This window comes from Uloborus diversus, chromosome 9 (genome assembly GCF_026930045.1).
Source record: "Uloborus diversus isolate 005 chromosome 9, Udiv.v.3.1, whole genome shotgun sequence".
NCBI classification, from domain to species: Eukaryota; Metazoa; Arthropoda; class Arachnida; order Araneae; family Uloboridae; genus Uloborus; species Uloborus diversus.
Window position 1 is genome coordinate 126862270 of NC_072739.1, and position 23269 is coordinate 126885538.

General features: G+C 33.8%; 1 protein-coding gene across 1 annotated transcript in view; it reads left to right on the top strand.

The window, feature by feature from the left end:
* LOC129229381 (DDB1- and CUL4-associated factor 11-like) overlaps positions 1–13067 on the top strand; it is a 59185-nt gene extending 46118 nt beyond the window's left edge. The window contains exons 14-17 of the mRNA XM_054863674.1: positions 2637–2700; positions 7726–7881; positions 11540–11646; positions 12503–13067. Coding sequence (XP_054719649.1) covers positions 2637–2700; positions 7726–7881; positions 11540–11646; positions 12503–12685 — 510 coding nt within the window. The 3' untranslated portion in view covers positions 12686–13067. The remainder of the gene's footprint in view (positions 1–2636; positions 2701–7725; positions 7882–11539; positions 11647–12502) is intronic.
* Positions 13068–23269: the final 10202 nt, after the last annotated feature.

A 23269-nucleotide genomic window follows, 5' to 3' on the forward strand; every position in this document is an offset into this window, starting at 1 on the left:
AAAATATGAGCCAGACGACATGTTTAATGCAGATGAAACGGCTCTCTACTACAAGCTGTTGCCTGATAAAAGTCTGGTACTAAAAAGTAAAGAAATTGCACACGGAGGCAAAAGTTCAAAGCAGCGGTTGACAATTCTTCTTGCGGCAAATATGACGGGAACCGAGAAGTTGCCTCTTTTATTAATCGGAAAGTCAGCAAACCCAAGGTGCTTTAAGGGCGTGAAAACTTTACCGATTGAGTACAAAAACAACAAAAAAGCGCAGATGACTAGCGCTTTATTCGAAGAATGGATTCGAAAACTTGACCGGAAAATGGCTGCAAGTAAAAGAAAGATTTTGCTGATTGTTGACAACTGCACTGCTCATCCTGCAATCGGCAATTTAAAAGTCATAAAATTGGAATTTCTCCCTCCTATTGTCACCTCAATACTTCAACCCTTAGATCAGGGAGTTATACATTGCTTCAAATCCAACTATCAAAAAATGTTACTCAGAAGAATGATTGCCACTATGGAAAACAAGAAGACGTACGATATTGATATCCTAGGTGCTATGCATCCAGCCAAATCAGCACGGAATGATGTTCCACAAAACACAATAGCACATTGTTTTCGTCATGCCGGCTTTAAGATGAAAGAAGAATTCAGAAAGAGTTGAGAAATGAGTCAGTTGAATTCCGACCGTTGCCAGAACCCTTATCGCCCGATGCTCCTGTAGATAAAACTCCAGACACTAATGAAATGACCCTCCTCATCAGTGTCAAATTTCGGGATCATCAATTATCTTTTGATGAGTAAGTTGTGGTAGACGAAAATTTACAGTGCTGCGACGAAAATTTGAATGAGGACGATTTTATTGCCCGTATTACCGGAAACAAAGAAATCTGCGATTCTGACAATGGAGAAGAAATCGTCCAAGTTTTTGAAGAAGTGAATGAAAAAGAAGCCTTCAATGCAATCAATGCCTTGCATCAATATTTTGAAGGACAATTTAATTCTGAAGATTTCCTGCAAAATCTAACGGATATGGAATCAGTCATAATGAAAAATTCCCAAATGAACTTGAAACAGGCATCAATCAAAGATTTTTTTTTCAAAAATGCAGTAATGGAACAAATAAGTACTAGAAGTGTTCTCTAGGTATGTACTGTCGGATCATTTCTTTGCTCATTTAAAAAAAATTTTTTTTTCAATTCGTTACAACGACCTTATGATGTTGGTCCATAGGGGGTCGTTATACTGAGGTTCTACTGTATAATGTTAGGTGATGGGGGGATTTTTTACCCCCTAATTAGCCGAAATTTAGCTTAATTAATTAGAAAAAAACGAATTCGAAATTTAGAATTTGGGCTTCAAGGTGCAGACCCCCCGGGGCACATTTGAATTTTGAAGTTTCAGAGCTGTAGGTGCTATGAGGGCTTCTGGCCATCGGGTACAAACAAAGAAACACCGTCACCTTTATATACATAGATTCAAAATGTAATTTATTGCTATAAAAACAACTAAAAGATAAAGGTATTTGCTGTTGCAAATTATTTTAACTTATAACATCTAGCAACTAACGTAAAAATAATAAAGTCAAACTTTCAGAGAGGAAAACTGAATTATTTTTATTGTCATTATTGTAAATACGAAATTTATAAAAAATTGTTTAAAAAAATGATAAATAAGTAAGAGCTATAAAACTTGACATCCATTTACAGAAAAGCATTGACTGAGAAATCCAACTTTTTGTTAACTAATAATCCTTCACATTTCCTTATTTTCTGTGTAAATATATAAAAATAAATTGTCTCTGTTTTTGATCATCAAAATTTTCTCAAAATACAGAAAAAAAGTGTGAATTGTGAGGGAGCAAATACTTAACTGTTTCAATTACTGGAAACAGTTTTTGTTGTTAAGAATAGCAAGTCTGTAATGAGAAAAGTTTTGTAACCATTATTCTTTAGTATAATCAGTAAGAAGGTAACTATAAAAAATTACTTGAATTCAAAAGAGAATTCTAAATCTAAAAGAATACTATTCCTGTATTTTGTTCACTTTTTTTATTATTATTATTTTAAAATTATTATTTATTCTTTTTTTTCCCACTTGGTGCATAAATGTAGTTTCTTACTGGCATCGAAACTAGGAGCTAAATAATGAAATCATATCAGAAATGAAGTAATAAATCAGTGTGACCTTATATAGTAGTTAAACTGTTCTGCCATGTGTAGGTAAAGGACTGTAACTGCAAATTTTTCATTTTTAATTTTTTTGTATTTTTGTCTAATTCCAACATTTTCCTACTGTTAATATTGAATCAACCATACATTTCTTTAAATGTCTCGAAAAATCATTTCTGCAGATACTGCTGTTTACCTGCACACGGCAGTATATTATTAGAGCGGTGAATTTTATACCAGCTGTCGTATTATTAAAAATCTCCATTAATGAAAAAGATAATTTAAAAAATTTTAAGAAAAGTTTTATTTAGTTTTTTTTTTTACAATGACTGGATATCTTTTATCTCTTTTGACTGCATGTTATTGTGTTTCTCTTAAATACTCCTGTATCTAGGATGAGTTAAAATTGATTCTACACCTTTTGAAGTGTTGAAAAGCTATTTACATACAAATTTTTGTTTTATTTTGAAGGTTTCTCGGAGAGCTGTTTCCTCCCATAATTGGGATTATAGGTGGCAACGGGTTCCGTCTAGTTGTATGTATTCTTGTATGTTTTAATTTAGCTCTGTTGTAGTAAAATGTATATCCCCCCCCCCCTTTTTTTCTACATGACCACTAAACTCCGAAAAAATAGTTTATTTAGCCAAGATCTTTTTTCTTAAATTCCTGTTGCAATAAATACAATGTGATCTAGGGCTGCATAAAAATTAAAGTTTTTACCAGAACTAACTTGCATGAAAAGTCAGCTGTCTCCCAGCAACCTGATATGAATCACCAATGAGATCTACGGTTGCAGCACATTAAGGAATTCAAATTTTCACTTAAAAACAAAAATGCTGGCCAGTCACCCCCCCCCCCCCTTTTTTTCTTTTCCTAGTTAATTTTGTGCCTTTGTCCGAGTTCTAAATCAGTGCTTTTCAACCTTTTTTACTTTGCGGCACACTTAAGAAATTTCTAGATCAACGGGGCACACTAAACTAATGGTAGTATAGGAATGTTTTTATCATTCACTAGTAAAAAGACAGGGGGAAGGGGGACTTTTCTCATATGAATAAAACAATTATAACAAACGTAGTGTATTTAAATTTATTTAGAAAGCAGAAATATTTCGAATGTATTGAGGTTGATAATGAACAACAAAATTATAGCTATTTACAGAAAATTATGCTTCATATGTTTCAAAGCATTTCTGCCAAACATGTCACTAAAGTGTACATTGCAGCTATACGATTTATCAAATAATGTTTCAAGAAAGAAGCAAGCAAGAAATTAACCATGCACCTAACTTCAGTTAGGCACTAATTTTTGCAAAGACGTTTGATGTTCGGCTCTGTGCGGGAAAGAACTACACGAAGTTCTTGATCCAGGCTCTTTAGCGGTGATCTCTTACTGTTTTTTATAAGTACGAGGGCTGAGAGGAAGAGTTCGCAAAGATGTAATTGAAAATGGTCACAATGGCACATCAATAGCAAGACAAGAGATAGTAGGATTCTCATTTTTAACCAGCAACTAAAATTCGTCCAGAGGCACTTCGCTCAACGTAAGTTTAAGAGTACGGTCTCTCTGAAGTCCATAAATTCTTCTCTTGCCTTCAAAGAAAGGTCTTTAACCTGTTGTATCCGCTGATGAAGAGAATGGATCGCGAATCCAGTCATACTGTTCCATGTTAATATTCTTGACATAGTGCTTAAACTTGTCCTGAAGTATGACTAAATGTTTTGCCACCACATTCAGCAGCTTTTCTTCCATGCCATTTTCTTCGCATACCATGCTGACGGTCCGTTTGAACATGTCCAATGAGCCACGAACTACTTCTTCTCTCCACAGATGAATTTTTGAATTGAACCCGTTTGGCTTGTCCATACATGTAATCCAAATTCTCTCCTTGTCCTTGCATTTTCCGATTCATTTCGTTAAGGTTTTCAAAAATGTCAGCCATGTACGCTAGTTTTGCCAGCCAGTATTTGTCTTGCAACAAACTGGCGTACTGCATTTCGTTTTTTAAAATCCAAACTGTCATACCTCGTTCCTCAATTCAAAAATTCTTGATAGTGCCTCACCACGTGAAAGTCAGCGTATCTCTATATGAAGAAGTAGGGAGTGGTGATCTGCCTTCATTTCTCCACAAAATACGGAGAAAAGGCGAGAATTACGCGACCTCGATTTTTTTAAATTCACGATTTTCACAACTTCAGCCAATGCTGACTTCAGCTCATCTGGTAAGTTCTGCCATGAGAGCTTCATGATGGAGGAAACAGTATATGGTTTTAGTTTCTATTTTACAAAGTCGGAACTGGAAAAGTGGAAAACGAAAGCTAAAGCTGGGGCTAAAATTCCTGGGGGAGGGGACGATACTCCCGTTTGCAAAAGATTTAGAAAAATTTCTGTATAATTAGTTGATTTCGTGGAAATTAAAATCCGTTTTCAAAAACTGAAAGCAGTAGGATCACAAGAAGTTTAACAGAAGTGAGGCAGCAAATCCCCCCTCTCCCCTTGTCGGGTATGTCCCTTTGCACATGATCGACAGGGTGAATTTAGAAGGTACAGAACGATCAAACGCTATTCGGTCGTAACTTTAAAATGAAATACGTCAAGGCTCATTCTTTTTATATAACTACGAAGATACCGCGGCACACCGGGTTCCTTGTTGCGGCGTACCAGTATGCCGCGACACATCGGTTGCGAAGCCCTGTTCTAAATGACTATTTTTCTATTAAAGTCTACTTCATGGAGTTTTATAATAAAAGGAAATCTAACCAAGCTTATCCTTTGGGCATGAATAACTTAAATGTTCAGTTTTTAAGCTACTTTCTTTATTAAAAAAAAAGAAATCAATATTTTAATAACTTTTTTTAATTAATAGCACCTAACACAGAATAGTTGAGTTGCATAGTAATATTCTCTAATTACTCGTGGGTTTTGAGTTTACAGCTATTTCTATTTATTAAAAATAGTCGTTTTTATTTGAGCTCCCCAGTTTACTAGACAACTGAGCTAACAATCCTGAGTTTGGCTATTGTAAAATGTAGTACTCAAATAGTGTTGTTATTGTGTAAACTGTCTGTTTATGTGTCTGTAAGCCTATTTTCTCTAGACTGTGAATATCGGTGTGAATACTAGGTCAATACTGGTACTGCTAAATACAGGGCATCCAGGGGAAGCCATTCCGCTCTGTCTCACCTCTCTAAATCTTGTCCTGATAGTCAAAAAGCCCAGTGCTGCTGGACCTTACTTATTTTCTAAGTAACAGTATGTGTAGGACAGAATAAAGTTAGCATGTACTTTGAACAAACGCATATTTATTAACTTGGACCGAGGGCCATTTGCAGGTACTGCGTATTTAATGTAAGCAAAAACAGTGATAACCTGACTTATTTTCTGAGTCTTAATTTTTATATTATGATACTCAGGGAACTATTCCAAATCCTTTTGTAAGCTGCCAGACCAATCGTATGGGCCAAACATCCCACCAGACACAGTTAAAACGTCGCTGTGAGTATGATCGCTACGTTATTATTCTTGTGCTTAAGCACTGAAAAATATCATCTGCTTTCAAAAAGCAATATTATTAAAGCAGAAAACCCAGTAAAAAGAACATGAAATAGGATTTCAGTGAAACCCTGATTTTAGGTCCTCCGAATTTAAGTTTTCCCCACATTTCACTTTTTTCATCAGATCCCCCAGTTATGCCTGCTAACTTAGACTGAGGGCCAATTTTCAGGTACTGGATGCTGAATGTACGCAAAAACAGTGATAACTTTACTTATTTTCTGAGTGCTGATTTTTTTCGCATGTTTTACAGAATATTGTTAAGCCAAACTGCCAGACGCGTCCCGTGGGCACTAATGGCTGCCATTGGCACAACCTTGCTTATTTTCTAAGTCTCAATTTGTATATTATGATACTCAGTAAACTATTTCAATGCATTTTATAAGCAGCCAGATCATTTGCATGATCCAAACATCCCGCCAGACACAGTTAAAACGTTACTGTCTCTGAGTACTCACATCGACGTTTTAATCAGCACTCAGAAAATAAGTAAAGTTATCACTGTTTTTGCGTACATTCAGTATCTAGTACCTGAAAATTGGCCCTTGCTCTAAGTTAGCCGGTATGATTGGGGGACCTGATGAAAAATCGTGAAATGTGGGGAAAACGTAGATTCGGGAGACGTAAAATCGGGATTTCATTGAAATCCTATTTCATGTTCTTTTTACTAGGTTTTCTGTTTTAACTATATTGCTTTTTGAAAGGAGATGATATTTTCCTGTGCTTAAGTGCCAGAATAATAACGTAGCGCTCATACTCACAGCGATGTTTTAACTGTGTCTGGCAGGATGTTTGGCCCATGCGATTGGGCTGGCTGCTTACAAAATGCATTGTAATAGTTTCCTGCGTATCACAATATTAAAATTGAGACTCATAAAATAGGTAAGGTTGTGCCACTGGCAGCCATTAGTACCCACAGGACGTGTCTTTCAGTTTGGCTCGAACTGTTGACAATATTTTGTAAAACATACGAAAAAATCAGCACTCAGAAAATAAGTAAAGTTATTACTGTTTTTGCGTACGTTCAGTATTCAGTACCTGAAAATTGGCCCTTGGTCTAAGCTAGCAGGCGTAATTGGGGGACCTGATAACTGGGACCTGATGAAAAATTGTGAAATGTGAGGAAAACATAGATTCAAGAGACGTAAAATAGGGGTTTCACTGAAATCCTATTTTATGTTCTTTTTACTAGGCTTTCTGCTTTAACAATATTGCTTTTTGAACGCAGACAATATTTTTCAGTGCTTAAGCACAAGAATAATAACCTCACTCTTGTACTAGCAGCGACGTTTTAACTGTGTCTGGCGGAATGTTTGGCCCATGCGATTGGTCTGGCAACTTACAAAATGTTTTGGAATAGTTCCCTGAGTATCATAATATAAAAATTGAGACTTAGAAAATAAGTAAGGTTATCACTGTTTTTGCGTACATTAAGTACGCAGTACCTGCAAATTGCCCTCGGTACCAAGTTAATAAACATGCATATGTTCAAAGTACATGCTAACTCTATTCGGTCCTACACATTTTGTTACTTAGGAAATAAGTAAGGTCTGACAGTCCTGGGCTCTCCGACTATGAGGACATTAAAAAGTAAAAGCATTAAAATCATTACTTGTTGCCTGCCATAGGAGATTTTACGCCATTGCAGGTGGCATTTGGGGGTTGACAATCATGGAGCGGAGCCTCCTATATCTAATTGAATAAAGCTTAAACAAATCGTGAAAAAATATTAGTTTCTTGAGTCTTCCTTGAAGCAAACAAAAATAAATTGTAGTTTAATTATAGTATTTACCCCGCAATTTTCTCATTCTTCCCCTTTGTGTGTGTGTGTGTGTTTTATTACTTCTTCTTGACTGACAAGTTCAATAACTAGAGCAATCTCTTTTATATTTTTAACTTTTAACCTCGCACATTAAGAAAAATAAAAGGGCAGTGTCCTAAACTTTACATTGTTGCTTTCACATTAGCTCTTTCAAAAAGTCAGTAGTTCACTTTTATGTTTTTATTTCAGTAAACAGACAAAAACGTAAATTAACTGGTGATACTTCTCTAATGACGTATCGTGGACATAGTGTGTTACAAACACTCATTCGTTGCCATTTTTCGCCTGAAGCTACGACTGGTCAAAGCTATATCTATACAGGTTGTGCTCAAGGCCGTGTTGTTGGTAAGTAATGGTTAATTTATTTATTTAATGATGTATGGTAGTGCCCACATTAATCTCTATAGCTAATTAATAATTATAATTTTCAAAATTTAGTTCTTCCATTTTTACAATATTCTGGAGTGTATTGACAAAATAAATATTGCAAAGCTTTAAAAGGCTTTTAAAGTAATCTCATTTCAAAAATTGTTAGTTAGAAAATTTTTAAGATTTTAAATTTAGTTTCCTTGGCTATATCATCTAAGGATTACAATACAATTTGCTAAGAAACTGCCTTATGACGGCTTCAACTTGCCATCTGTTAAGTAAAAAAAAACTTTTTTTTTTCATTGAGGGAAAAAATCATAAAATCAGCAAAAATGCAGTTTTTTCACCCCTCAAAAAAAAAATGTGTTTTTTTTTTCCCATGAACCGATTAAATTTTCAAAAATGATGCTTAGATGATATATACAGTGGCTCCCAAAAGTGTTCGTACACCTTGAAATTTTGTAGTAAAACCAAAATAACGCAAAACTGAATTTGAGTATGAAGTCTAATTTTTTTTCACACCATTCTTATGTCATTCTGATTAAAACCCAGTAGTTTTTTTCCAAAATATTGTGAGATTTTATTTTTGAAATTTGTCAAAAAACGATGAGACAGAGAAAAAATACGCTACAAAAGTCATCGTACGCCGAAATATTTTCGAATAAAATTCATGATTAAAATTATCATATGTGGTTTTTTATTATTTTTGCATTATAATAACACTGTTAAGTCATTTGCCTTTAATTTTTTGTTTATTTATTCCCTAATATTCTGCTTATTACTTTAAAATGGCTGGCATTCGTAAAATAACACGAACACCATTTGAAATTTGAATTTGTTCCTCACAGTAGCGGTAAATTGGTTTGAAATGTCTCTAAATTAGTTAATTTATTACATTCTATAGTGAAGTGCTTGATAAAATGCTTTGAAGACAAGAATCGGATCGAAAACAAGGTAAGAAAAGGTCAACTGGCAAAGTTAACAAAGCGTGATCGGAGGTTTACAGTTAAAAAAATTATGAAGAATACACACTTGAGCGCTGAAAAAGTTTCTGCGGAATTGAATGAAACATTTTACATTTAATTTTCACCCAAAATTGTTTGCCAAATTCTCTGATTAGCTGGATTATAGGGGACCTCTTCCTGCAGAAATTTTCTTGTTTGTGCGAAAAACAGTAAGCTTACGCATTCCGCCATAAAATTAATGATAAATAAGCTCAAAACGTTTTGGAACAACGTTTTAGTTATAGATGAAAATAAATTCAATATTTTGGGTTAAATTGTTGTATAATTGTCAACAGAAGAAAAAATGAGGAATTTGACCTTAAGAACTTTGCAGGATCAGTTAATCAGAACGGTGAAGGTGTTCTTGTGTGAGGGTGCATAACTGCATCAGGACTTGGAAATTTGGAATTTTTTGATGAAATAATGAATCATGCTGTTCATTTAAATATTTCAATAAACAATTTTAAACTATTAGCCCAAAATTTGGCAATTGGAAACAACTTTGTTTCTTATCAAAATAACGATAAGAAGTACACGTTTGCGTTTGGTGCCTCAAAAAAATGTCCTTAAATTTAGAAATCTCTCCTCAGTTGTCAGATTTAAACTTAATGAAACATATTTGGAGATATCTGGTGGCTAGATTACGAAAATACACCATTAAAACGAAAAGCAAACTAGAAACAGTAAGACTCAAAGCGCGGCTGAACACTTATTCAGAAATTTCATAAAAAAAGAAAGAAAAAACAATGAAATCTATTCCCAAACGTTTAAAAGCTGTTGTTGATATTGTATGATATTCTAATAAACAATAATTTTGTAAAAAGTTAGATAATTTACTATTTTTTTGACATTTTTTTCAAAGTGTACGAAGACTTTTGTGAGATAAAATTTCCGGCGCTTTTTGGGTTTTGATTTTTAAAAAATTAAATTTTAATGTTTTATTAAAAAATTTTGCATAGTTTTTTTTTAAAATAGATCATAGATCTTATAATTAAATACCTATTCCCAAATATTTATTCTATCCAATGCATAGGGGCCGATTTCATTGAAAGTCGTAGGTGTACGAACACTTTTGGGAGCCACTGTAGGTCCTTATGTATTTGTAGAAAACAGAATTATTCAAATAGATTAAATACTATTGATATAGTGTCCATTTAAAATTAAGTATTATGCTGATATTTTAATATGTAATGGGAAAAAAAAGTCTTGGACAAAATCCATTTGGGATATCACTTTGCCTACTTTTTAAAAATTCCTTTGTTGTAGTTACTGTAATTTAAAAAATTTAAAAAAAAATTAATTTGAATTTTGACATCTTGAATTCAAATTATGTTTTTCGCAATCACGAGTGTGTGTATGTAGGCGTGTGTGTTTGTGAGTGGGGGTATGTGTGTTGTGTGTAGGGGTATGTGTGTGTAGGGGTACGTGTGTGTGTGTAGGGCTATGTGTGTGTGTGTGTAGAAGTATGTGTATGTGTGTGTAGGGCTATGTGTGTTTGTGTCTGTGTGCAGGCATAAGTGTGTGAGTAGTGTGCATGAATGTGTTTATGTGGGGGGGGGGTATGTGTTTGTGTCTGTGTGCAGGCATGAATGCGTGGGTAGTTGTTTGTATGAGTGTGTGTATGTGTTTGTGTGTGTTTGCATGTGTAGGTGTCTGTATGTCTTTGTGTGTGTGTATGTGTTTGCGTATGTGTGTGCGTGTGTGTGTGTAGTTGTGCGTGTATGCGTGTGTGTGTAGTTGTGTATGTATGCGCGTGTGTGTAGGACATGGATGCAACCTGGAGATGGTTTTCGTTAGCAGAGCAGCATCGTGAGGAGCCGGTCGATGGTGATGCTGCAGAGGGTGGCGGCACGAAAATAAAATCAAAGGATGCCAAAAACAGTCAGATGAAAGCAATAAGCAATCGTGATTGCTCAAAAAAACTGATGACCATATGGCACTTTTCCCACCTGCCTGCCTGATTTAAAATGGAATGACTCATGTGTAGTTATGGGACTGAAAAATGTCAGGCAGTAATTATTATATTGTTAGTGTTAGTGAGAAAAATTTTACTGAGGAAGAATGTTTCTTCTCAGAAAATATAGATCCAATTAAACCAGCACCTTCTCCCATACCATGCTAATATGTATACTGCCGTGTGCAGATAAACGGCAGTATCTACAAAAATGAGTTTGGACTGCAGGACAAATGCAGTTGGAATTTCTGTACCTCAGAGCCAGAACAACGTAAGTCTCATGATCTCTAGCTTACAGCAGAGAAAAAAAAAGTTTGTCTGGCACATGCAAAAGTTAGAATGCACGCTTTTTTAACACTGGCAAATAATTAGAAAGGATTTTTTTTTAGAGTTATGTTCATAATCACTCAATGCAAATAAAATTCTGCATACAATGCAATAATGAAATAAAAATCCCAATTTTTTGACTTTCGTCAGTCTGGCTTTGAAATACAGATTTAAATAACTATTTTAAACTAGTGTTCAAGAATCGCCCCATCAATGGGTCCAACATTGGACAGCATAAATTTTAATTTTATTATTTTTTATTGAAAAGGAAAGAAAAAAATGTATGAAAGTGGTAATTTTACGTATAAAAAAATCATTACTATTTTAAATGCATTTGAACTTTTTACAGTTTATGACGTGCTGACTGGCAAAATCAAAGCAATTCTACGAGGACATAAAGGGTGTGTACGTGATGTTTCGTGGCATCCATATCGAAATGAAATAATGAGCAGTTCTGTAAGTATTCCTTTTTACTAATAGAGAAGAATGGTACTGGGCAGGACATTTTTCTTACCACTCCTACTTATCAGATTATCCTTTCTATTTTCATTACAAATATCACTGTATCATACAAGAATTAAACTTCAAATGAAAACCACTTATAATGAGCAATTAAAAACTTTTTACAAAATTGCAAACTTTATTTTAAATACTTTTTGGACTCTTTACAAAATCCTTAAGAAACAAAATCGAGTGATATCCATCACTGAAATAATTCTATTTTGTTGCCTCAATTTTATTATATGCGGCAGTGAAAAAGCTAAGGGAAGTAAGTGGCAAAATTTTAAAGTTGGAGATAACCAGTACAAATGGTACGGGAACCTCTCCTCTGTCTTGGGGAGAGAGATAGTTCTAGTAGTCCTGGTGGGTCCTGCTATACAGTATGATTTAGAAAAAAAATTCAATGAAAGCCTACCTAGGAAGTTATTTTTAAACGCGCTTTACTTCCCTGTGCTTCTTACTGCCTCATATGTACCTACAATCATTATTTTGTTGTATTGTAAATATTAGTTTTATTACTTTTCTTTTTTATTATTTCACAAACTTTTTAATATGTGTTCTTACAAAGCTAAATTAGTTCCTCACAAAGAAAGAACTTTTACAAAAACACCTGGATTAACCCCTGTTATCATATTAGAAATGTGACATAGATTCTAAGGTTTCTATTTGTAAAAATAAAAATAAAAATTGCACCCCTGTTGTTTATCACAATTACCTATAGTATATGATATTTGAATTTATACTATGTGATGTTAGTTTATAATGTCACAATTAACACAATGGAAGCTATAATTAACATGTTTTTCAACAGTGGGATGGAACTGTCGTTAAATGGACTTATAACAAAACTGAAATTGATTCCGATTCAGAAGAGTTTTCCTCTGTACATAGTCCAACATCTAGCAGCACTCAAGAGTCTTTTGGATCATCTGGCTTACGCCGATCTCAACGGTTAGCAGACCAAAGAAGAAGACAGGGATCTGAAATGGGCTGACCTAGAAAAAATCCGTACAAATGAAAATTTTAGTTGAGTTGAACTCAAAAGTGCATTCCCAAAGATTTAAAGGAATCGCCGTTTATTTTAGAAGCAAAGAATTTGGAGTATTGCACAAAATTACATCAGCGTGCAGATACATAAATATCGTTTGGTAATGCAAACCATAAAAGAGTTCTGCTGAAACATGAGGGGCCTTTCACTGCTCTCAATGAATGGGAAATATATTTTGAAATACCGAACTTATTTGTAAAATTTCTGCTTTCAGTAATCTGAATTTAAATTTGCAAATAGTAGTTGTAAATCTTAAAGGTTGTTATGAGAGTTATTTCTGTTATAAACCAATCTCTGAAATCTGCATTGTACTTTAATTGAAAGTAAACTTGTGCATTTTTGTAAATTTGTTAAAGGTTTTTTTTTTCTTTTAACTTGTCATGTGTTGTAAACCATGTCAGTTTTAAAAATATGAGCTAAAGCTACTGTCCAACTAATACTACTTAAAACTGTCATTCATATAAGAGTAAGTATTATTTATTGCTCAATAGCTACATCATGTGTGATTAGGGTATTAAGCAGATTATTGGCAATTTACACTGCTCAGAAATATCTGGTCCAGTAGTTGGAGATGTATGCATAGAAGAAAACATCCAAACAAGCATTTTTTACATTAGCTCGTATACTCTCATAGCCTACGCTAATATGAAGAGTTGTATCAAGGATAAAGAATTTCTAAACGTTACAAAATTTTCGTGAGTTGTTTTGTTTTTGTGTAGATATTTGAAAGTATAAACACAAAATTTCTCCTAATATCCTAAGCATTTCTTGGTGAAACAAACACCCTCCTAAAGCACTTGAATTAATTTTCAGCTAAGTTAAAAAAAAGAAATCTAAACTGATAAATTTGCTTTTAAAATTTTCCAAAATACAGGGACATCTTATCAATATGGAGATTAAAAGCAGCACTATCTATGACCTAAGTTTGGCACTTTTACCTATCTATTAAATGTCTGGCAACGCATTAAAATTTTCTTATGCTGGTATAATCTGCGTAATTAACCTTTTCGAAGTCCAGTGGCTCACTGGTAGTGCTTCCATGCTGCAGACTCGTGCTCGATTCCTTAGTTAGGTATGGTCAACTCAGCTTTTCATCTCTTCAGTAGGTCGATAAAATGAGTACCAAGCGTGCTTGGGAACTAAATCCTGTTTGGTCCAAGTTCGGCTGACCACCTAACCGGAACATTTGCCATGCACCCCAGAGCCCCCGGTCTTGTAAGCTGAGATGGGCATAGTAGACATTGGCTCCCATGGGCTGTTGTGCCCCTGAGTTTAGTTTCATTAACCTTCTAATGTTTTTATTTTGTCAGATTTTTGCATGCTGATTTGTTTGCTTTCGGTAAGTCTCAGCTCTGATCCAGTCACCCCATATAATTGTCAAAAAACAATACCAAGTCTTACCAATAATGCTTTTGAGGTAGACATATGGGTGTATTGGCAAAAATTTTTTTTTGGAAATTCAAAATTTCTAGTTGATAAATGTGCACCTACTGACCTGCATGTACCACAAAAACTTTTATTCAGTTCAAAAAATATTTAGATCTACTGCAAAAAGCCTAAATTTAATAATTTTCTACCAAAATATCATTTTTTCTTTATCTTTTTTTAAAATTGTGGAAAAAATTTCAAGTTGGCTGATGTAAACATTGTAGTTGAGCATTATTGTTAAAAAAAAAAAAAGAACTTTTCCTCTTTTGCAATATTTAGGTCTCCCGCATAATACTAAAAAACAAGGATTCTTTTAAGTTGAAGTTAAAATTTTCATTATGAACTAATTAACTATGTTGAGAAGGGAAAAAATGTTCCTTTCACTATTTCTGCTACTGGTTCATATGTAAAACGACCTCCTTAAACCAAATATGACCACCATTGTCCACCATCACACACCACTTTTTGAAAATGGTTCCCCATTTTCCCCACGTTTTTTTTTTTTTTTTTTTTTGTAATTTCGTTGCTATTATTTTTTTTGGGGGGGGGGGGGGGAGGGGGTCGGCAGAGCAATAAATTAACCATTAACATTCCTCTGAAGGGCTCAAGAAGTTTATTTTTAACCATAATGTTTGTCTTCATTGTTTGCATCAGTCAACTTGATTTTTTTAGGCCTCTTGCAGCATACCTAAAAATTTTTTGATTTGAATAAACATTTTTGTGGTATTGTGGATCTGTAGGGGCAACCTTTTACCAACTTGAATTTTTGAATCGATACACTATACGATACATATTCCTTAATGTCCATTTTGTATTCTCATATACTATATACAGTTAATGCTCAATTTTACAAACTCCTTGGGACCATGTTAAAAGTACGTAACATCAAAAGCATCAGAAACTAGGTACTACGAATGGTACATATATTTCCCTGGCAAGTTTTATCAATCCTTACTAATAGATACTTATTTTTTTGCTTAGCACTAGATAAAAAAATGCATCTGAGCACAGACATCCAGAAATTCAGATCATAAGATTGTATGCTGACCACTTTTGAATTAATTATTTCTTTATTTAAAAAAAAGTTTATATATAAGCAAAGGTGGAACTTCTCAACTCTTTACGGTACTTTTCGTGTTAAGGGAGACAAAATGTATCTGAAACAACTTTTTTGAGCCAGATGCATTTTTGGTGTTGGGTATTATTATTTGCAAATTTTCTGTGTTATTCACCATCAAAATATGCAAAACTTTGGTGGACAAACCTTAGAATTGCACACAAGTTTGGAATAGTTAGTGGTATTATAACTCAATTTTTATTAGTCGGACCCCGATTTAACGAATCTCTATTTAACAAATTTCGCGATTTAGCAAATTTTTCCTTTTCCCCGACAAAAATGAAGGCAAAAACCCTGTAATACCGAATAAAAAACCGCAAATTATTTTAACAGCCGGATTTTTTGTTAATTTGAGTTATAAATATTGGATTGTTTTCCAAATGATTTATCGATCTTGTCCAAAGCAAAAAAAGACTTTTCATGGAATCGGCAATTTTTGATGGATAAGGGGGGCAACTAATGAGTAGTGATTCTGATGCAGAAAGCGATAATTGAACTCCCATGAAAACTTACTTTTTCCAATGCTTTATATGGTCTGGAAACTGTTAAAACATCTCTCATATGCAACAGGCTGTAAATGACACAGTATTTTCTTCTCTCCATAAAGTTGAAAGAGTACTATTTCGAGACAGGTACCAAGGATATTGTCAAACATGTATTACTCAGTACTTCAAATTAATTAGTGTGTAATAAGTCATGGAATGCTGAATAAAAAGAGTATGATTTGTAATTATGAGTATGTTTGTGCAGCTACTTATTAAGACTTTTAGATAAGGTAAATGCAATTTTTTATGTATTTTTTTTGCACCCCGATATTACGAATAACCCCAATTTAACGCATACAAGTTTCGGCCCCGTTGAATTTGTTAAATTGAGGTCCAACTGTATTTTTATTATTATTTCTTCTACTTTCCTACATACATGGCCAGGTATTTATCAAGCATTGTAAGATGTTAATAGTTTTGTCTAAGTTTGGATGTCAATCGCCTGATTCTTGAAACAGCCTATTTCACTCAGCATCACTGAAACTGTTTGCTTATATATATTTTATTTATTTAAGTTAAAATGAAAGCAAAGTCAAAGATTAAGTTTTAACTTGTGAATCATGCGATAAAATACATTAGTGCTTACACTTGCTTCTCACAATTTCTTTTAGTGACTAATATTTTCAGAATGCTATAATTTCCCTTTTTTTTAATTGGTAATTTGTCTGTATTAGCGAATATATTGAAAACAACCAAAATGTATGTATTAACATTAAAATAATTTTAAAATAAACTTGTTCTTATTTCTTAATCACGTTCTGTAGTTTGAATCAGATGGTTCTAAGAAATATTTTGTACATTTCTTTAATATTGTAAATAAATTCTGCCCTAGTTAACAAAAAAGCGACTACTTACAAGCAAAGGCGACTACGATGCTATTTCTGCCAAAATTTAGGCAAAACAAACCATCTTTTCAGTCAATTGTAAACAATGGCAACTAGAGTAACGGCACCAGTAACAGACAGTCATAAGTTTGGATTTAAACAATAAGAATTTTAGGCGGGTAAAACTGATGTTTGCTGTGGGGGGCCCATGAATACGGTGCAACCATCTAGTGTTATCAAAGTGAATTTTATGAGCCAGTTAGTATTTACAAGGCAGTGGTGGAAGATTATCAACAGCCACCACAAGGTCAGCTGGTGTTTCAAATTTATAAGGCTTTAGTTCTTAAAATAAAAAACTTTTGCACATTTTGAAGAGAAAAAGGGAATTTTGTCTATTCCTTATCCTATCTGGAATTGGGTATCATCAGAATTGTTGGTTTCTGTTACTGGGAGTCTGACCTTTTTTGAAATTGAGCAAACAAAAATCGAAATAACCAATTCAGAGGATCCAGAAACAGCCAAACATTAGATGAGATGTAGTTGCATGAAGAAAAAATAGTTTAAAAAGTCTAAATACAGTAAAAGGCTCAGAAAATTGAGTTAACCTGAGAGTGATGTCTTAAACATGTCGTTTACTTGTGCTGTTACCCTATTTTGTTGAAAAAGCAACTGCAAAATGTAAATATTATTCTTTTTATTTATTTATTTATTTAGTTTTTTGCGAAGAAAATCAGACACATTTTGTAGTGTTTATATATTTTTTAAAGCGTTTTTAATAGTAGGGAATTAAAATCTAATTAACAAACACAAAATGGCAATTCTAACGCTTCTTATGCAGTGAACTTTTTACTGTTGTCTTTAATTAATGGTCGGACAGTGTGTTTCTTTAGTGTCCATTTTAAAAGGTTGAACTAAATTCTGGGAAATGGGTTTTTTTTTTTTTTTTTTTTTTTTTTTTTTTTTTTTGTATCTTTCTTAAGGAATATCCTGTTTTTCATGAAAGAAAAATAAAGATGCCTGCGTGAAAATTGTATAAACAATCTCAAAAATCAACTTTTGACCAACCTTTTTTTTTTTTTATTTGCATTTCAGACTTGAAAGTCTGAAATGCAAACCAAAAGAATCAGTTTGAGAAAGATTGAATTCTGTACAAGAATTGAATAAGAATTTTTATTGAAGTTGAAAACTGTATAAGAGCATGTCTCATCCACATAAAATGAAAATCTGAAAGTATAATCCATTGAAACTCAAATTGTTATTACTGACAATTTGAAAATTTGGGACACAAACGCATCACTTTATGTAAAGAAACTGAAGATAACAGGATAATGATGTAGCTTAAAAACATTTTGCTTTTCAGCTTTATTAATTTCATTCTCTAATTCACTTATTAATTCGTAGATGCTTAATTCTCCAAATTTTTTCTTGTCAGAACACATGTCTTCTCTCCTCTCAGTTTTTAGAAATGGGGCCTCCAATTTCATTTTAGTGATAGGAAAAAAATGAACATTTTCGCTGTACTGAAAAAGTGAAATAGTAATGATAAATGAACAAATGGAATTGCAGTGAGAAAAAATATCTAATGTTAACAGAAAAAGAAATCTTTGAATATCATTTAGGAACATTCAAGGTTCTGTATTGTAGTTTACATTACAAAGGGCACCCGAAATGTACGTTTCAAACTTTTTTTGGCAAAAAAATTTTTTTTAAATGCATAGTACAAGTACATGGCAAGCTTCAGTTTGATAAAAAAATCAATAGATAAATAAATATAATATATATGGACCGCCGAGGTATTCACATTTCTAAATTTTTTAATAAAAATATCATCATGAAAATTAAAGCAAAGTGGAGAAAAATACACAGGCCGCCAAAATATATTTTAAGTAGAAAAAAATGAAGTTAAAGTACAGTAAACGAGTGTTAAGATATTGTAATAATAGATCATTAGGTATAAGTGTTTGAACGTAAAAAGCGTAAGTAAACGAAAGTTTATCAAGAGATTCAGAAGACATAATATTAATAATATTAAAAATAATATAAAGGTTTTTTTTGGGGGGGGAGCCCCTATCACTGAAAAATATCACGTCAGCCTAAAATGTTTAAAAAAGTGTTTTTAGTGAAGCTGCAAACGCAAGTACATCAAAAAAATATCAGGGTGGCAATTCCGAATCTTCCCGAAAAAAATTATCTTAAACATAACATTTTTTTTAGAGTCCGTAATTTCCAGTTAAATTCACGTACACGGCATCTAATATCGAGAGAACCAATTAAAGAAATTAAAATAAAGGAAATCAAGAAATAAACTTGCTTGGGATAAATAAGGTGAAATGAACTGTAAGCTGAAAAGATGAACAGCTTTGGCATTTACAACTACAAGCACGAGCGATGCTATTTTACAATTTAAAGAAAAACACAATGAACTAAAAGCTTTTTTTTCCCCTTAAAAGTTCTCTGCAACGTAAAAAAAAAGTTATCTTATCATGACTTCTGTCGCAGAATCAGACATTGAAAGACTAAACTAAATGTACTAATGAAATGGTTTTCAGGTAGCTTTTATTCAAGCTAAACAAAAATCTGTTCTGGAATCCCAAATTTCCGATTGGATCTACAAAAAAATTCTTATGACGTGGGTCGAAAAAAAAACGGAAATTTTCTATAAGCAATTTCTAATAGCAAAACGAAGTAACATGGGAAAAATAATTTTAAAAAATTAATGTTTATGTCTTCACATCGCGCATTGGAAGCAAAGTTTAAAAAAAAAGGTAAAAAATGGTCAATTTTCAAATATTTTCATAAAAATCCAAATGTTCTAAATTTTTGTTCCCCGCTCAAATGCTTATTTTTAAGAGTCTTTTTTTTTTTTTTCTTTTTTTTTAAGCTGGACACTTTTGATAGTTTATGTCTTCAATTTTCGTAAAAATTTCAGGCTGTGTTAGTTGTACTACGATAAGAAAAAGTGAAGTTTCTTTTTTTTTAAAAACTGATTTGTTTGTATTGAGTAGGAGTCAAAGTTTAAGGCAGGCCGTGCTGGCCCACCTGGATGAATCCCGGTGCGCCCCCTTTTCCGGCGCCCTTTCCTCAATCAATGTAAAATTTTATCAAAACTAGTACAAAAGAAAATAGTTTTGAAAAAGTATAAATGTGTCGTACAAAAACTCAACCACAGCTACAAATTAAATATTAAAATCTTGCGTTATTCAAGTAGAATGTAGCCTAAAGGGGGAAAACAATCTCTTCAGTCAAGTGCCCGCATAAAGATACTGGTTTTCCAGTCTCAACAGCAGTTGCAATAAAAGAGCTCCCCAATCCAAGCAAAAAAAGGGGGGGGGGGAGGTCAGTTCGGCAACTTATGAACAGTAAATTACCCTCTGCCATTCATCTCTGTTTACAACACCTGATGACATTCCTTCTTTCTGGACAGTGAAGTAAGATTTTTCCTTGGAGTAACCATATGGTTTCTATTTAAATATTCTTTAAAAGAGTTGATATGAAACATTGTATAAAGTCAATTAGGGAAAAAAAGCGATGATCACTCAGTTTAAAACGTTTTATTTATTTATTTATTTAAACCCCACCAATCACCACCGTACCAACCCCGGTGAGGGTTTAACCGGATGTGGTGACTGGGGGGAACAGAACAGATCACGAGCGACCACTCGCTGGAACAATTTTGATAATTAAAAAACCATTAACAATAATAAGATAACAAACAATAAAAAGAACTAATATACAAGTGAAGAAGCTAAATAAGACTGGGATGGCTGGTAAATACAATGTAAACGGCAGTTTTGAAAGTTTTTAGGCTTGATATTTAAAGTCATCTGCTTGAGATATGAGAAGCGACATTATTTTATGGATATTCTTGCGTGTAACTGGATGACATAGAATGTGTGAAATATTTTTGGAGAAAGAAAAGTTGGAATTGTAAGTGCAATGGAAAGAGCTGGTTAGAGGACAGTTGAATATGTAATGTTCAGGAGTTCCAGGTTGACTGCATACACATAATGGTGAGCTAATTAACTTAAATCTGTGTAGATACGATGGAAATGGTCCATGTGCACTGAGAAATTGTACTTCTACTGGATGTTTGCAGCGTTGTTTTAGTTTTACTTTTGGTAGGAAATCATGAACTCTCTGACCAGGTTCTGCAGTGTACCAGATTTCCTGCAATTTTGAAGAAGTTCAGACCAGAGGAGATATTTGAGGAAAGATTTTGGCAGAGGAATTTTATAGACGAATGGATGTGTAAGAGTCATTGCTGGGATTTTAGCTAAAATGTCGGCTTGTTCATTGACGAAGTGTCCCATATGAGCTCTAATCCGGTTTAGTTTTATATTTGGGTTTTCTCTGTAGAGAGTTTGAATGTCTCTGACCAACTTTGAGGTATGCATCGGGTCCATTATCGCTTTCAGAGAAGACAGATCTACTATCTGAGAATATTGTAGTGCTCGAGATAATAATTCCATTTTTGGCTGACTTCTTCAAAGCTATTAGATGAGAAAGTATTATTTGGTGATATTTGAATTGTGGTTTTCCTGATAAATATATTTCCCAAAGATAATTTTCGATGAACTGTAAGAGCAATTGGTGGAATGCCCGCAAGAACATGCTAAGTGGTATGAGCCGATGTGTTATATGCTCCTAAGACAACAAGGAGGAAATGGCGTTGAATAGTTCCTAATTTTTTCAGAACTTTTTGCTTCAAAAATTGACCCCATACTGCGACTCCATAAAGAATTGAAGGTTCTATTACTGTTTGGTATAGCAATCTGCGTAGTTGGATATTTGCTCCCCAAGATTTTCAGCTTACTCAGAAGAAGAATTGATTTTTTATGGATTTTTCCCAAGTGTGCTGAGCAGCTGAGCTTTTTATCCAGCCTGACTCCAAGATAATCAATTTCTTTGTACCTTTTGATGAAATTGTAGCCAAGTTTTATGATGGGCTGTCGAACGTAGTTTCTAGGTTTAGAAAGAAACTAGTCGACCCGTGCGGAACTCCGCACTGTGCTTCGAATCGTTTCATAAGGCATTTCACTCTTTAAGAATTTCAAAGAAAGAACATTATGAAGAAGAACCGAAAAAAGTAAGCGCACTAGAGAAGCCATGTAATTTGAAGACATCAGTAACAAAACCTCGTTAAAATACAACGTTGTGATAATTTGATCATCGCTCACCTTTTGGTTGTACGTATTTTCAATGCAAACATAAATCAGGGGTGATTGTGAGTTCATCAAAAAATACCAGAAAGTTTCAAAGCGAGAACAGGGGGGGGGGGGGATCTTTGGTCCCTATTACTTAAGTGCACCTTTGCCATAGTATTAAATAGTTCTGAGTCAAAATATTGTGTGTACATTTGATTAAATTTTTAATGGATTACAAAGTTACGAGTTGGTGTTATACAAATTATCTTGACATTTGTCCATCTTAAGGGATAGGTGTCCATCTTAGGGCACTTGCAAGTATATTTGATAGGGCTCGACCGATGGCATTTTTTGGCCGATGCCGATTGTTCAAAGATGGCCGATGGCCGATTGTTTTCCTCCAAATGGCCGATTGCCGTTGGCCGATGGCAAAAAAAAAAAAAAAAAAAAATCAAACAGAAATAAATTGATAAAATTGTTAGAGATTTAAAGGATGATTGATTCATTTCACTTTACTTCCTTTCTACCGATAAGGTATTGCAATCACAAAAAATAAGAAAAAAAATCAGATTTTCACCTAAATTTTTATTTTACGATCACCCAATTTAAACTTCACAAGTTTTTTCGGCACATCTGTACATGCATATATACCTAAGAACATGTAGATGACCGAAATATCCATTTTGAACGCTTCCTCAGTTAATTATCGCAAATTCTCTTGTGATGTCTTCATGCGCGTAAACTTACGTCACTCAAAAACGTTATGAAATAGTAAGTTGAAAACTCATACGTACGTAGTATGATCTAAAGGTTAGAGGACAAGTTGTATAAAACCTTACCCTGAATAGTTCACATTACCGAAGCAAATCTATCTACAAAATAGTCACCTTGAACGACTATGCACTTCTGCCAATGTTCGTATAGCTTTTAGAAGCACTCCTGGAAGACATTTTCGCAACCTCCTGTAAGGCCTCTTGCGCTGCTGCTTTAACTACATCGTAGGGAAGAAGACGACTTTCATGTTGAGGATGCACGGTTCGATTGGTCAATACTCTGATATGACAAACAAATAACATAACGTTTCGTCGGACTTAGCTCCGTGTGACTTTTACCTGTTCCCCGCAAGAAAACATTTGCATGGACGATGCTTTCCTCCGTCAGGAGAAGATAAAGCTGCATCATAGAAGGTAGCGAAAAATGGCTTTCAGAAGTGTTTCCAAAAGTTATATGAACACTGGCAGAAGTACATAGTCCCTCAAGGTAACCTTTTGAAGGTGGATGTGCTTCTGTAATGTGAACTATTCTGGGTAAGGTTTTATACAGCTTGTTCCGAACTTTTGGATCGTACTACGTACAATCTATATAGGGTGTAGTTATGCTTCTCCTTTTTTGACTGCTGTACAATAAAAGATAAAGAACAACAGCCAAAAAAAAAAAAAAAAAGAAAGAAAGAAAGAAAGAAAAAAGGAAGA